Below are 18,275 nucleotides of genomic sequence, written 5' to 3' on the forward strand. Positions count from 1 at the left end.
GGTTGGGCTTTACTTTTTCTGATAGGTTGGCAGACTATATGTATGGTGCTGCCAGTATTTTCAGACCTCTGCAGTGCCATGTGGCATTTAATGAGAAATATTTTCCATCTGGACGCCATAACTGCGTAGGTGTTTCAGTGTATGTTGTCCTTGTGAGATGTTCATGAGTCTCTGCAAGACCCTATTGCAACCAATCACTGGTTGGTTACTTGAGTCAGTGGAGCTTTTTTCAACGTGGGTTTGTATCATGTATTGACGAGTAGCCAATTTATGAGTAAACAACTCAAACCTCAACAATTTCAGAGTATATTTTGCATGCAAACATTCACAAGGTTTATGCTTGCTTTACTACTCTGAGAAACCATACATGCAAACTCCTCAAACTCATGACTTCCTGTAATTTTTTACACCAATGAATTTTTGTTTTGGATCAAACATTCTTAATATCAAAGATACTTCGAGTAAATAAGTCAGTTTTTAAATTATTTCATTCATCAGGGCAAAATAAACCATCATGACTTTATGTGAAAACTGTGGGTTTTGCTGCCCTTCGGAGGAGCAAGTGTCATCAACCATAACTGGTTGTGTAGCAGTGAATCTGGTACATTGGTGTAGAGAGGATGGAATAAGGTCATGCCACAGTATTTCAGTCAGACAGAATTTTTAATTTGCTTAAAACCAAAACTTTCATTTTTGTTTTCAGAGGTGAACTTGATGAGCTGTAATTTATGATCACATAAATTACAGCAAGTTGTTCTGGTCTTGAACAGCAACGCAACCTCAGAGCACCTCACTACTACCGTCATGTGTGTCAGGATGCACACCTCCCACAAATTTCTACTTTTGCCCGATAAGTTCATATTTTCCTGAAAAGTCTTGGGAATTAAGATATTTTTGGTGAACTGCATTTTGGGGCTGGACCTCTGTGCTTTTTTTCTTTAGGTCAGGAAATACTTTTTTTAAATATTCGTACATATAAATCAGCTAACCCTATTTAGTGGGGTTTCACAGAATAAAGTTATAAAAAATTCCTTTAAGTTTCTGCTGTTTTCTGACTTGTAATATGGCTTATAAATCAATAATTCATTATGCTCTCATTAATATTAATTGCTTGTTAATTGTTTCATCAGCAGCAGCTTTATTTATAAAGCACGTTAACATAAACCACATCTGAAAAGGTTCTCAACATCAGATATACATTAGCTTAAAGAAAACGTATGACACAATGACAAAGCAGCAGATTTATGTGTTGCAGCTGCATATTTTTAGTCAATATACCTAAATTGAGACTGAAATGGGTTAAGGCATTAAAATCTGCTTCCCTGAAGGCATTTGTATAATTTAAATTTGGGTAAATGAAGCACATTTTAAAAAATGTGCCTGTACATCAGTTGTCATGTATAACTGCTTATTCTGATCCATCTCTCGTCATTCCTGGGAGCCACCAACACACCAACACACGTCTCCAGTTAATCAGATTTTCTGCAGTGTGAAAGTCAGCGTCTGATGTTTTCCCACAGGATAATCCACTGGGCCAGGCGGATCCAGCAGGAGATTGACAGAGCCTTTCAGCACATCACTGGAGTTCAGCAGCTGAAAGGGGTGAGTGTGTGTGGTTTGGATTCTTACTCATTACTGAGCAGCATAAATTCAGCACAACCATGAATCCATTAAGCTCCAGAGCTGCATCTAAATAGCTGCATTAAATACAAAAAAACAATTACATTCCTACTTATTTATTTATTGTTTTTGTGAGTGTATTTCTAGCCCATCCTACAGAGCCACAAATGGCCAGTTGCAACAACTTTCTTTTAAATCTGTGGTCGTCTTAACATTTCTCGTCGACCGCTTGAATATTTTAGCTGTCTTCAGATTAAAAGCTTAATTTTTTTTCAGGTGGTACAGCCAAATCATGCTGACTTTGTGTTTATTGTTTTCAGTAATTGCCAGTCTTGCACACATTTATGCAATGCTGGACACACGCCTACAGTGGTTAGATTCAGAATATTTGACACTATTCTTCATGATGTTTTGAGCTTATTAACTCCTACAGTCAAGCTTAGCAATTCAGACATTTTTCTTCTGCAAGCCCCTATCAGAAAGATCTGCTCTTTAACATCTGCATGTGATGCATGTTGACATTGCATTATAGTAACCTGATTCCTAAACTTTCTTATCCTCTAAATTGATTTTCATGTCACCTTTTAATGGAGTTAACTATGAGTTTAATGGGGTTTACTGGAAACTAGACAACTTTAGTAGCTCATAAAATGACAAACCAGAATATGATTGTTATGGATCTTTCCAGTTTTCTTGGGAAATTGGTGACTTTTTGCTTCAAGACTAGTTAAAAAACTCCCCTCTCCATTGAAGAATTAAAAAAAAGACAAAGTAGGGGTTAAAACATTCAAATGCTTTAATTTAAAACCACCACAACATCACATAGATCCCGGATGATACTGCAGGACCTTTGAGAGTTTGCCATGTAACATCATTTTGTGTGCAGTGATAGTTTCACCACTGATTTTAGCTTGCATACAACTCCTGTGATAATATTGTGGTGGTTCAATAAGATGGGAGCATATTTGGAAATGCATGACAGTAGTTTAGTCATCACAGAATAATGTGATATAAATATATATATATATATACTATACTATATATAGTAGTTGCCCCATTGCCAGATTTACAGACTCTTCATGCTCACACTGGGATGGCAACACTCAGTCGCCAAATTAACTGTAATGTTTTTGGCACTTCCACTTCTCGGAACACCAAGTCCTACCACTACTCTGGCTGCAAAAGTCTCTTCAAGCAGCTGAAGCAAACAATAGATTCTCTCATACAAAGGAAGCAAATATGCCATATGCATGTCTCTTGAATATAGGGATCTTTGCATCAGTATCTGTAGCGAGTGGGATAAGAAGTAATAAGCATTGTAACATTTTATGGTTATAGAAGGACTCATAAAGCTATGGTCAACTTGTTGTTGACCATAACTGATTTTTATATGTTTAAGAAACATTGCATCCTATAAATTATAAGCTTTCAAAGTGTAGTCTGAATTTTATCTCAATATTGAGCTAATCTTTGGAGGAATAATAACACATCTGTCCTCTAATCACTGTTTTCTCTCCAAAGAATAAGAAAATGACACAAATCCTGTCTATTTTTATAATTCAAGCATTATTTAAAATTATAGCTGGGAAAATGTTCCAAGCTGTGCTAGAAATACATTTCCTATTTTTAAATTTTTTTTTACTATAAACTATGAAACTGCAGCCGAAGTCCCAGCTGGTGCTTACTCGGTTATTTAACATTTGCTTTATTTCACCTGATGGCGATGGTGGGGGTAGTTAAGGGGAAATGCCAACAAACAGAATCAGAGATCATGTGCAGGAGGCCAGAGAGCCGAGCTCTGGAGAGACGTGTGGGGGCGTTGCCTCAGCGGAGAGCATCGCCACGAGTCCTTTCTGTTTGTGTCACTGCAGAGCAGATGGTCAGCCTGCAGTAAGGCCTTGATGTGACACTCGCTTCTTCATTAAGTCCTCATTAATCTCTGCTTGCATCTGAAATACGCTGAATAAGAAAATCCTTATTCTGGTTTTAGAAGTGCTTCCAATAAAACACACACACACAGACACACACACACACAGACACACACACACACACACACATGGAACACCAGGAATAAAACATTGAATCCTGTGTTTGAGCCACCCACTATGTATATTCATATACAATATATGTAGCTGCCAATCTACATTGGCAAAGTAGCTAGTAAATCATTAAAAACATGCAATCAGATTGTATTTAATACAAGTGTCCTTTATAATCTAAAAATTTGAGTGAGAAAATTATCATCGTGAAATACACTATGCTATGTAGTACTAACCATGCTAATCCTTTTTTAGCCACTGGCTAATGTCACTATGCTAAATTCCTACATCCTACAAGATTAGTGGCTTACTGAGGTAACTTCATGTATAGTTTGGGATTTTCATGATCAAAAAGCCGGTTGATGATTTACGTAGGTCTGTCACCATAGAATCAATCAATCAATCAATCAAATTTTATTTGTATAGCACATTTCAGCAAGGCATTTCAAAGTGCTTTACATCATAAACACAAGAACACAAAGTCATGCAACATATAATAGACAATACATTGTTACATATTACATTTCAAAAACAATTTTAAACTGATTCTGGAGACATAACTGGCTCTGTGGCAGGGATTGTTTTCTCAATCATGCGTTTCTGTTAGAAGCTTGTGGATCAGAAACTACTGTGAAATATTTGATTTAGACTACAAGATTTACAAGTTATTTATCCAGCAGCAGAGATGCAGAGAGAATCACAAAGCAAATGGCCTCATACAGCAAATGTTTACATCCACCTTGATATTATAATAGCTGTTTGCAATCACAAGCCAACCATTACATGTTTAGTATTATGTTTTACAGTATATATTACAGTAGATATGTTGAGATATAGATATGTTTTAGGGAGTGTAACTTATTTGCCTCTATTCAGTAAGTGAGGTGTATAATCTATGTTGTGTGGTTTTGCACACTTGAGGCCTGTTTTGTTGATATTTATATCGAGAGTACACTTTTATGCAAATATATATTTTTTGTGTACTTCGGTGTAGAAATGATGGCAACATTTGGTTGCCGACTGTTGCAGCATCCTCTTTGCAAGGTCTCATGAAATACTCAAAGCAAAAATTTCAAACTGCTGAGAAATTAGTGTATGTTAAAATCAGAATTTTGACATACACTTTAAACATTTTTCTGATTCCATGAGTATGCCAGGAATTTATTCTTCTGCAACCATAATTTTCTATCATATTATGTCGAGAATCTGTTATGGAACTGCAGATATCTCTTGATAACATTATCATAGGTTTTCTTTCTGTCACATTCGTCCTCGGCCTCGCTCATTAATGTATTTCCCACAGAATCAAGTTCTCCACAGGTGTCACAAAGTTCACAGAGACTTCCTGTTCATTACTGCATGTTCTCATCTTTGTTTCATGGGCCAGTGAAGCATCTGGTCAGCACAGAAACCGCATTGGGAATTCAGTCATTGTAAAAAACAAAAAACAAAAAAAACTTTCACAATCTGTGGGAATTCCATCCATGTGCTCCTCTCGTCCCACTCTTCTTTCTGCATGACACGTTGTCATCTTCCCTCTGACAGTTTTCCTCGTGAGGTTGAGAGACTGATGACCTCAAACCAACAACCTATTCAGGGAGATGCTGGAAATATCCTGTCATTTTTACAAATATGTCACAAGCTCCCTGTTACTGCAAACTCTGTGTGAATATTTATTTAGGATACAGTCAAATATTCAGGACAAAGAGTAGCTCTTTGATAGGGGTTTTTAAAGAACATTGTTACTACTGTTTTTTTACTGTTGGTAAAATTATTAATCCTGATGGCAACAAAAGAGAACCAGCATAATACATTCATGATGTATAACTTCACCTAAAAATCTATGCATCAGGAATTATTACTGATTAAAAGTATATTGCAAATATACTTTGAAATTGAGATAATTCCAAAACCTCTCACATGTGTTCATTGGTTCCTGCAGTTATTCAATTATTAAAAGAAACTCGATTTGGAGTTTAATGGATGGAGTTTAATTTAAAACAAAGTTTGTTGAAATATTTTTTCACTCAAATCTTTTTCACAACATAACACAAATGGTATGTAAAAAGTGCTTAAAAAAGTAAATATTCATAAATAAAATTTGAACTGAACAACAAAGCTGTTTCTCCATGTGCTCTGCACTCTGTCATAAAAAGAGCTTTGCTTCTGCAAATGAATGAGAAATGCAACTTAGGCTGCTGTCAAAATTATTCTCACTTTGGTGTTTGGATAAATGTCTATATAGGTCAGCCCTCTCGCTCAGCAAAACGCATGCACAGCGCATAATGCTTTCGCAAGGCGCTACCACACTGTCACCATATAATTACTGCATTCAAAACAATCTAAGCTAAGGTTTGTGATAAAATATAAGCTCATGGTCCTTAAGAAAAAGATACAGAATATTGCACCATTGTAAACTAGCTTTAAAAAGGGACTACGGTTTGTTATAAAGGTGCATGTATTGATGTTGGCCTTTGCACTTTTTTCCCTTCAAACACTTTCAACTGTATGTAGAAAAACAGTGCTGCCTCCTTTTTTACCATACAGATTCATCAAAAGAAAATCCTGCAACTTGTGGAAGGACTCGTCTTGCTAGAGGACACCTGGTACTTTCATTGTTTAGATGATGAGATGTCTGCTATGGTGCGGCTTTATTTTGTTTGTTATGACCAACTAAAGCTGCGGTCTCAGACAAGGTACTGGTTGTGAGTGTAAAACTGCATGTTTGGTCAGCCAGCTTATTGCTTAGCTGTTCAAAGCTTTCTTTTCTGCACCTCTTTGGATTTCGAAGAGGAGAAGGAACATCCTCACATCAGATCCTGTGACTGAAAAGGTTAAGGCCAAGTTGTTTATAAAGAGGCTACTCATCAGTATTAGCAATCTGAGACTGAATTAGCGTGCTGAAAATTGCCTCATAAAGATCTACACACATTAAGCTGAAACATCTGCTCAGCTGACTTGGTTTTATCACAAATATGTATTTCTGTTTAGTCATATTGCATAATATTGATTTTAAATAAAATTATGAACAAAAAGTTACAATATCAAACACTATTTAATTCAAAAGCCAAAGGGAAGTTATGGGGGTTTGAAAACATCTTAAAAATGTTGAGATAATAAGCAGCTCTTACATGTATATGTAAAATATTCTGCAAAAACCCGGTGGACAATGTTTGACACGACCACCTCTGCATGAGCAGCCGTCAGGTTTGCCCAGAAGCTGTCATCCAGTATGAAAAGATGAACTGCAAAAGTCAATGAAAATTAAGGTTAGTGCTACAAATATTGATGCTTGATATATTTCTCACCTTTATTTAATTATGTAACTCTAGTCTTCCATAGAAGCGTCAGAGAGAAAGATCTAATGACACAGAAGCATTTATGTCAATTTTCTTTTGTTTCCCGCATCTGTTTTTTGGTGCTTTAATACTTAATGTTGTTTTTGGTCATCCATTAAGTCTTTCATACATCAAAAAGTCCAAGTTTACCAGTGTTGTGGGAAAATTCTTGCACACTCCCTTCCTCCCCTTTGGGGAAATAGAGCTCTTGTTTCGAAACCACTAATCAAATGCATTATAGACTAATCCATCGTGGAAAATAAAACCAGCGTTTGTTTCTGTTGCTCAGAAAATACAAATGGGAAATAAGAATTTTCAAAAATAACTTCATGAATTCTGCAGGGGGTTATGAAAAATCTGTTGTCTAAAAAAAATACACTACTTTTGCAGAAATGCACGCCACAGAATAACTCTGACTGGCTGCTGTTGGGTTTGATATTATCATCTGCAGATATACAATGAAGAAAGGCGACACTTCAAGCTGGCGAAGAATGAGCCGCGCAGGATTGTGGAAAAAGTGGCCTTGGATATAGAAAAACTCCTGGCAAAGAAACGTAAAGCCCTTGATGTAAGTAGACTGTATTGTTCAAACACATGGTTTATGTATTTGTTTTGTTTGTGGGTGGTATAATCTCATACAGGACTAAATTATGCAAGTTTGAACAGAAAAAAAAATCTTGTTTTTCTTTCTAATTCAGTTAATTTGTAGATTATTTTATTTTTTCTCAGACTATTTGTAACTAAAGTGGACTGCAAATCAATTCTCTAAAACAAGAGCACTAAATGAACATCAATGTGGTTTTTCATTTTAAGTTACACATGTTGTTTTACGTACGGCTGTGATGTGACGTTTTGTTGTCTGAAATGTTTAGCGTTTAGCGAATGAAGCAGAGCGGCTCCAACGGGAACATCTATGGCAGGATAGACTAAAGGTAAGAACAGAGTTACAGTTTATGCATTTAAGGTTCCTGAATATTGGTCTTTTTGTTGCATTTTCTGATTCTCCTCATCTGAAACATATTTTTACTCAATAAACAAGATTGTGAATTGAGCGTCCTCTTTAAGGTAGCTGGGCTTCTACTTAGAAATAGGACATAGAGCTGCTTACAGATGGATGAATGGATGGATCAACCAAACTATTCTAGTTTTTGAATTTATTGTTATCACATTAACATTGTATGTTGCAAGGAACTGATTGGACTGCAGTAAATGACAACTAATTATTACAAATTATTACAAGTAAGTGACAGCTAAGTGTTGTGCTCACTTTGCCTGTAGTTTTTTTGTGACAGGTCAATGCTGTCAAATGTTTTAAAAGGTGGAAAAGTCCTTAAGAAAATACAATTAAGTTATCAATAATATGACCAAACAGCTGAATTTGTCTTTCTAAGGGAGTAGCGTAGCAGCTTTCCTTCAGCTCGGTGGGCAGCAGCATTGAGGGGCAGCAGTCGGTATTTCCTACACTTTCTCTGGAATCTCATCAAAAGGATTTTAAATAGCAAAGTGCTATGAGATTTTTTTTTTGAGGGGCCAAAGGGGACAACTTTAAAATTTAATTGTTTGACACATTGACTTTTGTAAATGATCCACCTGAAAATCTGCAATTAGACTTTATGACTTGACTTTCTACTTTTATTACTAAAGAGCATACAATGAGAAAGAAGAGTACAATAACTTGTCAGTTTCTATAAATATACATGTATTTTTTTACCTAAGTGAATTTGCAGGCTTCAAGATTTGTTGTCACTGCACTTAAGAGAGAAATTTAAGCCGTAAATACAAACATATTTATAGCTGAAGGCAACAATTACTTCTCGGTTGAATTATCCAAATTATATGAAAGAAGGCTTTATAGATCATTAAGATTCAGTTTTCAAGTAACCTTGGGGTAGAAATAATGATGGAGTTATTGTAATGCATGAAGAGATCCACAGTAATATCTAAAAACCAGACTTATAATATGATATGTCTCTGGGGGGATTTTCGACACACTTGTTCATCTTGTTTTTGTCTTTGCTTGAAGATAGAAGACTGAGAGAGCTGCAGAGTTTGGGTTTGGACCAGACAGTTTGGTAATCAGAAAACTGCTAAAAATAGGAACACCTCTCAGTAGATGCTCTAGCATGTCGTGCATTTTCAGAATCTCAGACTAACAGATGGTGACGGTCCACACAGCCGGTCCACTGAATCATAACGTGACAGTTCTGAGCAAAAAACTGTTCTGGACAATAAGAGACATTTGGTAGTTACAGCTTTGCAAACAGAAATAATTATCTCTAATGCCGTCTTTTGTAATCCTACTAACACTGTTCATTTTGGTTTTCAACAATGAGAACATTGCAAATTCAAAGCTCAATTCTGGCCATTGAACAACTTTTTATTTGTACTTGTGAACATTCTTTGATTTGAGTCGTGAGAAGAACGGAGAAGGTTTGTGGATGGACGGACCGGTTCATGGTATCTTGTGGAAAATCAATAAATACGTTTGGTTTAGTAAGAAAAGGGTCAACTAAGATCAAGTAGATCGATAATTTAAGAAGGGATTTAAAGCCGGTGTTAGGTATTTGTTTGGACATATTTGTAAATAATTTACATAGCGATGTGAGTCTGATACTCATGGACGTGGGAATCTCTCCGCTGTATGTAACTATGCTGCTACAGTTACATATGGATATATATGTAATTGTATAACTCTATGTAACAATAGTTACATATAGTATTTCAAGAATCAAAGATGATGATCTTATGATCTTGTATTACATATAGTAGCAAAGAACCTCATCCAATCTGTGATTATCCCTTCACTAAGTTTCCTCAATCCACCTGAATGACACAAGATCAGAAAGGAAAGAGAGGAAAAGCTTTGGAAATATTATTTTCTTGTTCTTATTGTTTGAGTTTTATGTAAGTTAGCAGTCATTTTTAACCTTTTTTTTTTTCTGGTGAATCCAGACTCATTTGACAAGTGCATTCATGTGACTGCTCATCCTCATGGCGTTTCACGGCCTTCATCATCTCTCTCCATCTGCTTTCCTGCAGGAGCTTGACATGGCCTACTATGACTCCAAAGCTGATTTGGAATATGTAAGTGCTGGGTAAAGAAATTTAGTCAAACTGACATGGATTAAAGGGCTTTCCTTTTCTGTTATGTTCAAGCTTGCAGTTTACTATTAATTTGCTTCCATGTCTGAAGTTGAGAAATACGTTAAAAAGTTCAAGAGGGGGAAAAAAATGGAGCACAAGGCAGCTGAGAAAACAGCAAAAGCTGGTGAAGACGTCACATTCAAAACTCTGAACTTGGTGAACAGAAAAAAAAGTAATGATAACATGACATCAAGCTTAAATTTGGTGTCATAGAGTAAATATTTAGATTTTGATTTTAGTAGAAGGAAGTCTGGATCAGTATTCCTTGTTAACAGTAGATTGAAGACCTAACAAACCAGCACCATACCCAGGGATTTAAAACTGCTCTGTGGAGTGACAAATGATCACTTGTAACAAAAACTGCAATTCAAAATTTAAAGTCTGTCAGCTTTCCGCTAGCCGTTGCAATTTCTGCTCTGGTTCCAGCAACATTACCCTGTTGTGTACAGACACAAACACATTCCTCTTAAAAATGCATGTTACCAGAATGGTCTGCATTTTATTCCTGCAGGTTTACCTGCTCTCCAGTAACGTAGCTGAAAACACATTTGCCTTAGGAAACCATCGCATTTAAATGAAATGTTTTTCATTTAAAATCCCTGTTCAGGCTATAGGAACAATTGGTGGACTGAAGGGAAGTTACTAACTTGTAGCGACAGTCAAACGCTCTCCTTTCTTTTCCTAAGACACAGAAGAAAAAAGTCACAACTGAAACAAATTGTCATGCTTAAACACAAATTTTTGTTTGAGTGAGTTATTTATTGAAGTGGAATAGGACAAAGCTGTTCAAGAATGATGCCTTTTCTTATCTGATCTATTTTATGCTCACAATCGACATCCGACGTAACTCTTTGGTCTGCCTGTTGACTCCCTGCTCGAGTTTCCTCCCTGAACCATGGCATGAAGCGTTCCCTTGGGTTTGGGTTGTTCCTTCCCATATGTCCCAAATTCCAGTCGTTTCATTATCTTTGGCCATAGCACGTTTCCTGCATAGCTGATCTATACAGGAAACATGCGTCCTCACACCTTTTTTCTCAGCTGCAAAAAAGTGGCCACACATCCATTCTATATGTTTAAAATGGCCTTTTTTCAGGAAAAGGATCCATTCTGTTATTAGTGTGAGATATTTCCAGTCATAGATATTATAGATGCAAATGCTTAATTCATTTTTAAAAAACTGGATTTCAAAACCAGTGGTGCTTTGTTTTCAGGTTGTCTTGATCTAAAAACTTATTATTTAACCTACATTGTATTTTGAACTATCAAAGGAGAAGTTAGAAGTTATGACAAAGAAAAGATAACGTTTGTACTTCGGTTTTAACACTCTTGCTTTGACAGTACTCCGTGGATGGAGAGGCAGAGGTGGAAAACCCCTCCCAACTTAAGCTGGAGTTTGTGTACGATCCAAACTTCAAAAATAATGTCAACTTCTCGCACACCGCAGTTCAGATCCCGACAGATATTTACAAAGGAGGTGAGTGGTGCTCCCATTATGTCACTTTGAGACCAGGATCCTGCAAACTTGCTTCTCGTTTAATATTCTTGTGCGACATATTCACGGTAAAGATAATGTTACTGAGATTTTAAGAGGTTTAGCAAGTCTTTATTAATACAGACTTATAATTAATTTATTATGTTATCTTAAAGAGTTGCTTTAATTCAAACTCCACAAGCTAAATCAGAACTTTAACAAGCTTCTCTCAATTGTTGCTTGGTGCCTGGTTACTTGAACAAAAAAAGCAGCATCAAATTTTTGATTCATATTTTTTGTTCAAACATCAACAAAAAGACATCTGTGGAGTATTTTACGAGCAGGTTTTCTCTTCTGTCCTCAGCTCCAGACATCCTGAATGAGCTGAACTGGACGCAGGCGCTGGAGAGAGTGTTCATGGAGAACAGCAGGGAGGATCCGTCGCTGCTGTGGCAGGCGTTTGGGAGCGCGACAGGAGTCACTCGCTACTATCCAGGTGGAGCTTTAGCAGTTGTCTCTGCTGTCACTGTGAACTAACTCTTTTGAATTCGTCAACCACAAACTTATATAAAGACACTGAGTTATTTATGCATTGCAGCATCTCCGTGGAAAGCGCCTGACAAAATCGACCTGTACGATGTCCGGAGGAGGCCTTGGTACATTACGCTTCTTAAGACTCTCTGGATATGTTGATGTATTATAAATATAAAGTAAAGATAGATTTAGATTTTTTCTACGTCTTTCTTTGTCTCAGGTACATCCAGGGGGCTTCATCTCCAAAAGACATGGTCATCCTTGTTGATGTGTAAGTACACAGTCATGTTTTGGAGGGTTTTCTGGGAAATTGAAGAAGTGCATTATGTAGTGCTTCAGGGTGAGGTAACATCCAGATAATGTGAGTTTTAACGTAATCTAATGTTGAAATTTAAAAATTTGGGATTGGAAAACTGTTTTCTGGATTCTGGATTCATGATCAGATTAATTTTCCATTCCGGAGATTACTGTATATACGTCATTTCTGAATGTGGTTGCGTTTGTCTTGTTTAAGCATCATTTATAACCATCCAGCTGCAGATTTGAAGGGAGACAGTTCTCCATTTTCATTATTTAATCCACTTTGTGCAAAGCACCTGAACCACCGACAGCAAAACCGACTCAAACATGATACATTCACAGCTATGCTTCATTTATTAGGTGACTCCTACGATCACTTCTCTAGCCAACGTTTTAAAAAGATTCAAATTTTGCCTTGTATTAAATTCTAGGTTTTTGCATCATTATTCAAAATTAACTGTACTAATTCCATGTAATTACAAAGCTACCAAAATCTTTTTTTTTTTTTTTACCATATAATTTAAAGAAATTCTACAACAATAAGTTCAAAAGACTGAAATCTCATCTGGCACTGCTCGTGTTTATGTTGTCTTCTGTGTTTGATCAGGAGCGGCAGCGTCAGCGGACTCACGCTCAAACTTATCAAGGCGTCTGTCATGGAAATGCTGGACACTTTATCTGACGACGACTACGTCAACGTGGCCAGAGTTGGTATCTGCATGACTTCCTGCCTCTTGATTAGTCGCGAATCATTATTCCTCTTCACCTTTTATACGTTAAAGCAGACTGTCTCCTGCTGTGTTACAGTTCAATGAGAAGGCTGAGGCAGTGGTCCCTTGCTTCAAGCATCTCGTCCAGGCTAACGTGCGAAACAAAAAGATTTTCAAGGAGGCCGTGCAGCAAATGCAAGCTAAAGGCACCACTGACTACAAGTCTGGGTTTCATTTTGCCTTTAACCAGCTTCTTAATGTGAGTTACTCTGTACCTTGTCGTACCAGGATGAAAATGAGCTCCAAACGTACTATGTTTTGTCTCTGTATCAATCTGTCTTGCATATTTATTACTGTATTTTACAGAAGACAAATGTCCCGCGGGCGAACTGCAATAAAATAATTATGCTGTTTACTGACGGAGGGGAGGATAGGGCTCAGGATGTCTTCCTGCAATATAACTGGCCCAACAAAACAGTCAGTGTTGTCATGATATATTCCAAGCAATCGTCTGTGCATAAAATTGATGCATTTTATTGCTTGAATCCCATTTATTTTCTCTCTCCCTCCTCCACCAAGGTCCGCGTGTTTACCTTTTCCGTGGGTCAACATAACTACGACGTGACGCCATTGCAGTGGATTGCTTGTACTAATAAAGGCGAGCCGACATTTTGCTTTCACCATGTTTCACATCCATTTACTTTGCAAAACGCCACCATCAGAATTACTTATAATTCTATAATTACTATATATAATTACTTGTAATTCTTCTTGCACATTAATTATTTAATTAAATAAATTTTTAATTGATTTTATTTAATTAAAAAAATAATTAAAAAAGCGTAGAGGAGCTGTGGAGGCTTACAGTTTAGGTGAGACAGTTGTGATGGTGAAAATAGGCCGATTTATTGGAGGTAATTAGTGAACAATCCTTGAAGAAGCTGCAAAATTAGCAAAAATATGAGGGTTTATCTTTGAGCTGGAAAGCAAGACCCAAAACATACAGCCAGAGCTACAAATGAATGGTTTATAAGGAAACATACGGATGTATTAGAATGACCCAATCAAAATCCAGAGGACAGTTTAATTGAATCTGACATTTGTGAAGAAAAATGCTAAAAATAAATATCAGTTTCTACATGTACCAATCATGTTTTTAACTTCAAGGTACAGATATGAAATCCGTGGTTGATTTAGGAGCTATTTCCAAGCATCTTAATTGGAAAATTGGAAAAATAAAATCTAGATGACTGGATTTCATTTGATTGAACTGGATTGGACTGGATTAATACCAGTTCAGAGTTTTAATCTCATAATCTTTGTTCTTTGGGAGCTTTTATGGTTATGGTTTTTTGCCTAATCTGAATAAATACATTAACATTAATTGCTGTGTAATATTCCTCTCTGAGCTCCCTGTCTGCACGATTTAGGTGTCTGAGTTACAGTTTTAAGCAACATCTACTTAAAACTGTGCAAATCTGGAATATTTATAAGCCCCCAACGTGTTTCCTCTAATCTCACACATGCGGTCTCTTTTCTTTCTTTCTGTTTGTCTGTTTACCCCCCTCTGTGGCCTGCCAGGTTACTATTTTGAGATTCGTTCCATCTGTGCCATACGGATTAATACCCAGGTGGGTTTGCTTGGTTCCTCTGATGCAGCTGATCCCTCAATCATTGTTTTACTTCAAGCACCCATCCTCGTTTTGCAGCGTTCTTGGTCTGCGACTTTAGTTTGTATTTTTGTTTTGGGGCTGGCTGTGACATCGGCTCTGTCTGTGTTTCATCAGGAGTACCTGGATGTGCTGGGGCGCCCCATGGTTCTGGCAGGCGGCGAGGCCAAGCAGGTTCAGTGGACCAATGTGTATCAGGACGCTCTGGTGAGTTTCTGAGTCTGCTCAATCAAACACAGCAAATAAATCTTAAACACTGGAGAAAAAGTGAATTGTTTGACTATACATAAACTTCTTCGTTGAAGGGTCTCGGCCTGGTAGTGACGGGAACTTTGCCTGTGTTCAATCTCACTATGAATGGAAACTCACAGGTAGCAAAACTTTTATTTTCCCCACAATTTAGTTTGATTGTCACATATAGAAGTTTAGATATTTCACATTTCAGATTTTTATGTGTTTCCTTTATGATTTTTCCAGAATCAGTTGATACTAGGCGTCATGGGAGTGGATGTACATCTAGATGAGATAAAGCGACTGACACCACGCTATAACGTATGTACATCTTAATTTTTGTTTTTAACTTGCTACACAGAGCAACAAAGGAGTTTAACTCTGTTTTTTCCCCTCTGGAACAGCTTGGAGCCAACGGATACATATTTGCCATAGATCCAAATGGATATCTGCTCCTCCATCCTAATCTCCAGCCGAAGGTGACCTATATCTGAGCACTGAGAGGTCGCTATGTTTCGGGCTTTGGGGAAGACTTATGTGATTTCTGTTTGACTCGCCCAGCCTGTGAACCTCCCCGAACCCGTGACCTTGGACTTCCTGGATGCAGAAGTAGCGGACAGTAATAAGGAGGAGGCGAGTAGCACATAAATGCAAAATATTATGAGTTAGTTGGTCTCTCACCAGTCCTCTATTTGTACTGGTAACTAAAGAACAGCTCAAACAAACAAACAAAAACAAATGGACCTATTTTTATACTCAGATTCGACGACAGATGATTGATGGAAAACCAGGGGAAATGCAGATAAAAACTCTCATTAATTCTGTTGATGATGTAAGTAAATTGAAACAATATTTATATTTCCAGACTTCTTTGTTGCCTCAGTGCTGAAATATATTCCTCCTGCTACTTTTATTATGCTTCTGTTTTATATAAAACTCCCACTCTAATGCCATCCTTCTGTCCATCCCTCTGTTCTCCGTGCAACTATTTATTGATGAAAAAATTATACAAATCGACAACACAGAAAGTTTGAATCTCGACAAGTATGAAAAATGTGTAGACACTTTATGTCTACCTTTTTCTATAACTACATTTATCAGAGTTATCTACAGATTTCATTTAACTGTGTGCAAATACTGTCAAAGTAATAAATTGGTAATATATAAATATAATTTATGTAATCGAGATTTTCATGGTTTTAAAGATTCCATTATAGTACGGCCACCACTTGGTGTCACTGTATACCATATTACAGACAGTGCTCTGCAGTAGTCTTATGAAACAATGTAAAAGAGCCCACTTTTATATCTTACACGTAATTACTCATAATCTGCCTCTCTTAAGAAATTGCACCCCTGACGTCTAAGAATATTTAATTTATAGTCTGTCAAATCAGAACAACTTTTACTCAAACTGAATGACGGAGAAGTGGATGGATACAGAATAAACTTTGCACACATAACCAGTAAGAGGTTTATGCTGTCAATTCTGCAGAATAGAATACGGAGTAGTTCATTAGGTTTTACAGGTGAGACATGTAAACATCTAGACAAAGAAAGCATCAAAATCTGAACATGCAGCTCTGATTTTACCTCATTTAAAAAAAATAATTTAAACATTATTGGAGGATTTAGTACGGTACCTATTAATCGCTAAACACCAAAACTAAGAAATAATGCTAGGGATGCATTCAGTTTCAATATAATGAAGTTAAATTTGTTGTAATTTGTCATTAATCTGTGGCAGGGGTAAATTAGGTAATTGTAAGGTAAAATTATGGAAAAAAAAAAGATAGACATTCTGAAAATATTTTTCAAAACGTTTGCAACAATGACATCTGTACATTGACAAACACATCTGTATTATGGCAGCAATACATCGATGAGGCATACAGACGTTACACCTGGACTCCAATCAATGACACTGATTACAGGTAAACTCAAAAAAAGAAAACACATTTTTTTACATCATGTAGCTTTTCCTCTCCTGCCGTATTGCCTCAATAATTTCTCTATGTTGGGCTGCTGCCACCTGCAGTCTTGGTCTGGTATTACCTCCCTATAGTGAGAACTTCATCCAGGCAGACCTGAGCGATGTGATGGTGCAGCTCCAGTGTGAGTACAGGAAGGACTTTGTCTGTGTGACATAGCATCATGATAACCAGCAGAAGCGAGTTCTAAGAAGCGACTCTGTTTTGTGCTTTAGATATGCAGTCGTTGTTGCCGAGCTCCTTTGAGTCCTCTGGGCATGTTTTTCTGGCTCCCAGGTGACCATCCTTACTTTCTTTAATTCTATTTTACGAGAAAGAGTTAGTTTTATTCAGTCTTTTGTATTTGCAGAGAATACTGCAAGAATCTGCAGCTTTCTGATAACAACACACAGTTCCTGCAGAACTTCCTCTCTCTCATGCTGGATATCTCCCCAGAGTCTGATGAATGTGAGTTCACACCCACAAAGTTCATACATTAGAGTTCAGGACACACACCGATGGATAATCTGCCTCTTTTTCATTTTAAAGGTGAACAAGGTCTCATCCACAACCTTATCCTGGATTCCAGGATTATTGGTCAGCTTGCGTCTCGTGTTTGGAAGAAACAGGATCTGAACGCGTGAGTCAGCTACACAGTGAACAAAAAGGCAAACCCTACTCACAATCACCAAACAGACTAATGCTGACTGAATAATAATTACAGATATGGCTTCCTTGCTGTTTTTGGATCCACGCACGGAGGAATAACGCGAGTTTTTCCCAACATGTGCGTAAAATCAGCAACAGAGGCAGAAATGTTTGAAATGCACTCAGGCTTTTTTGCTTTAGATGCTTCGTCGTGTGTGTTTCTGGTCCTTAGAGCTGCTGAGTTGTGGGACGAGGATCCAGAACCGTTTAATTCGGATTACTACAGAAGAAGTCTGGATAATAAAGGCTACATGTTCAGACCTTCACTGAGACCCTGTGAGAAACACAGCAAAATGCAGGACATAAATCATATAAAATCATAACAGCTAAAGTGCAAATGCAGTAATTCTCATGTGTTTGTCATGAGCAGCAGATGATGACCCTTTTGGGGCTGAAAACGGCACCACAGGAATTCTGGTTAGCTCAGCTGTCGAGGTCGATTTAGGAGGAAAACTGCTCAAGCCTTCAGGTGAGAAATCACTTCGTTCTGATATTTAGGAAACCACTTTATCTACTGATTTAAACACTCACATATTTTTG

At 37.2% G+C, this 18,275-nt stretch overlaps 1 protein-coding gene across 2 annotated transcripts in view; it reads left to right on the forward strand.

Moving 5' to 3' along the window:
- Nucleotides 1-18,275, forward strand: part of cacna2d2b (calcium channel, voltage-dependent, alpha 2/delta subunit 2b) — a 34,125-nt gene that overhangs the window by 7,605 nt on the left and 8,245 nt on the right. The window contains exons 2-28 of one of the 2 annotated variants that reach the window (XM_055026480.1): nt 1,521-1,602; nt 7,449-7,565; nt 7,870-7,929; nt 10,037-10,081; nt 11,480-11,615; nt 11,977-12,108; nt 12,211-12,268; nt 12,367-12,417; nt 13,054-13,153; nt 13,254-13,415; nt 13,523-13,633; nt 13,736-13,814; nt 14,738-14,787; nt 14,944-15,033; nt 15,132-15,197; nt 15,304-15,378; nt 15,462-15,536; nt 15,619-15,690; nt 15,818-15,889; nt 16,930-16,991; nt 17,096-17,172; nt 17,264-17,324; nt 17,398-17,495; nt 17,577-17,667; nt 17,752-17,814; nt 17,908-18,011; nt 18,109-18,204. In XM_055026480.1, coding sequence (XP_054882455.1) covers nt 1,521-1,602; nt 7,449-7,565; nt 7,870-7,929; nt 10,037-10,081; nt 11,480-11,615; nt 11,977-12,108; nt 12,211-12,268; nt 12,367-12,417; nt 13,054-13,153; nt 13,254-13,415; nt 13,523-13,633; nt 13,736-13,814; nt 14,738-14,787; nt 14,944-15,033; nt 15,132-15,197; nt 15,304-15,378; nt 15,462-15,536; nt 15,619-15,690; nt 15,818-15,889; nt 16,930-16,991; nt 17,096-17,172; nt 17,264-17,324; nt 17,398-17,495; nt 17,577-17,667; nt 17,752-17,814; nt 17,908-18,011; nt 18,109-18,204 — 2,285 coding nt within the window. Of the gene's footprint in view, nt 1-1,520; nt 1,603-7,448; nt 7,566-7,869; nt 7,930-10,036; nt 10,082-11,479; nt 11,616-11,976; nt 12,109-12,210; nt 12,269-12,366; nt 12,418-13,053; nt 13,154-13,253; nt 13,416-13,522; nt 13,634-13,735; nt 13,815-14,737; nt 14,788-14,943; nt 15,034-15,131; nt 15,198-15,303; nt 15,379-15,461; nt 15,537-15,618; nt 15,691-15,817; nt 15,890-16,929; nt 16,992-17,095; nt 17,173-17,263; nt 17,325-17,397; nt 17,496-17,576; nt 17,668-17,751; nt 17,815-17,907; nt 18,012-18,105; nt 18,205-18,275 lie in introns of both variants that reach the window. The other variant, XM_055026477.1, reaches the window with a different exon arrangement.

Source organism: Poeciliopsis prolifica, unplaced genomic scaffold, assembly GCF_027474105.1.
Source record: "Poeciliopsis prolifica strain line A6 unplaced genomic scaffold, Auburn_PproV2 SCAFFOLD003, whole genome shotgun sequence".
In the NCBI taxonomy this organism is placed as follows: domain Eukaryota; kingdom Metazoa; phylum Chordata; class Actinopteri; order Cyprinodontiformes; family Poeciliidae; genus Poeciliopsis; species Poeciliopsis prolifica.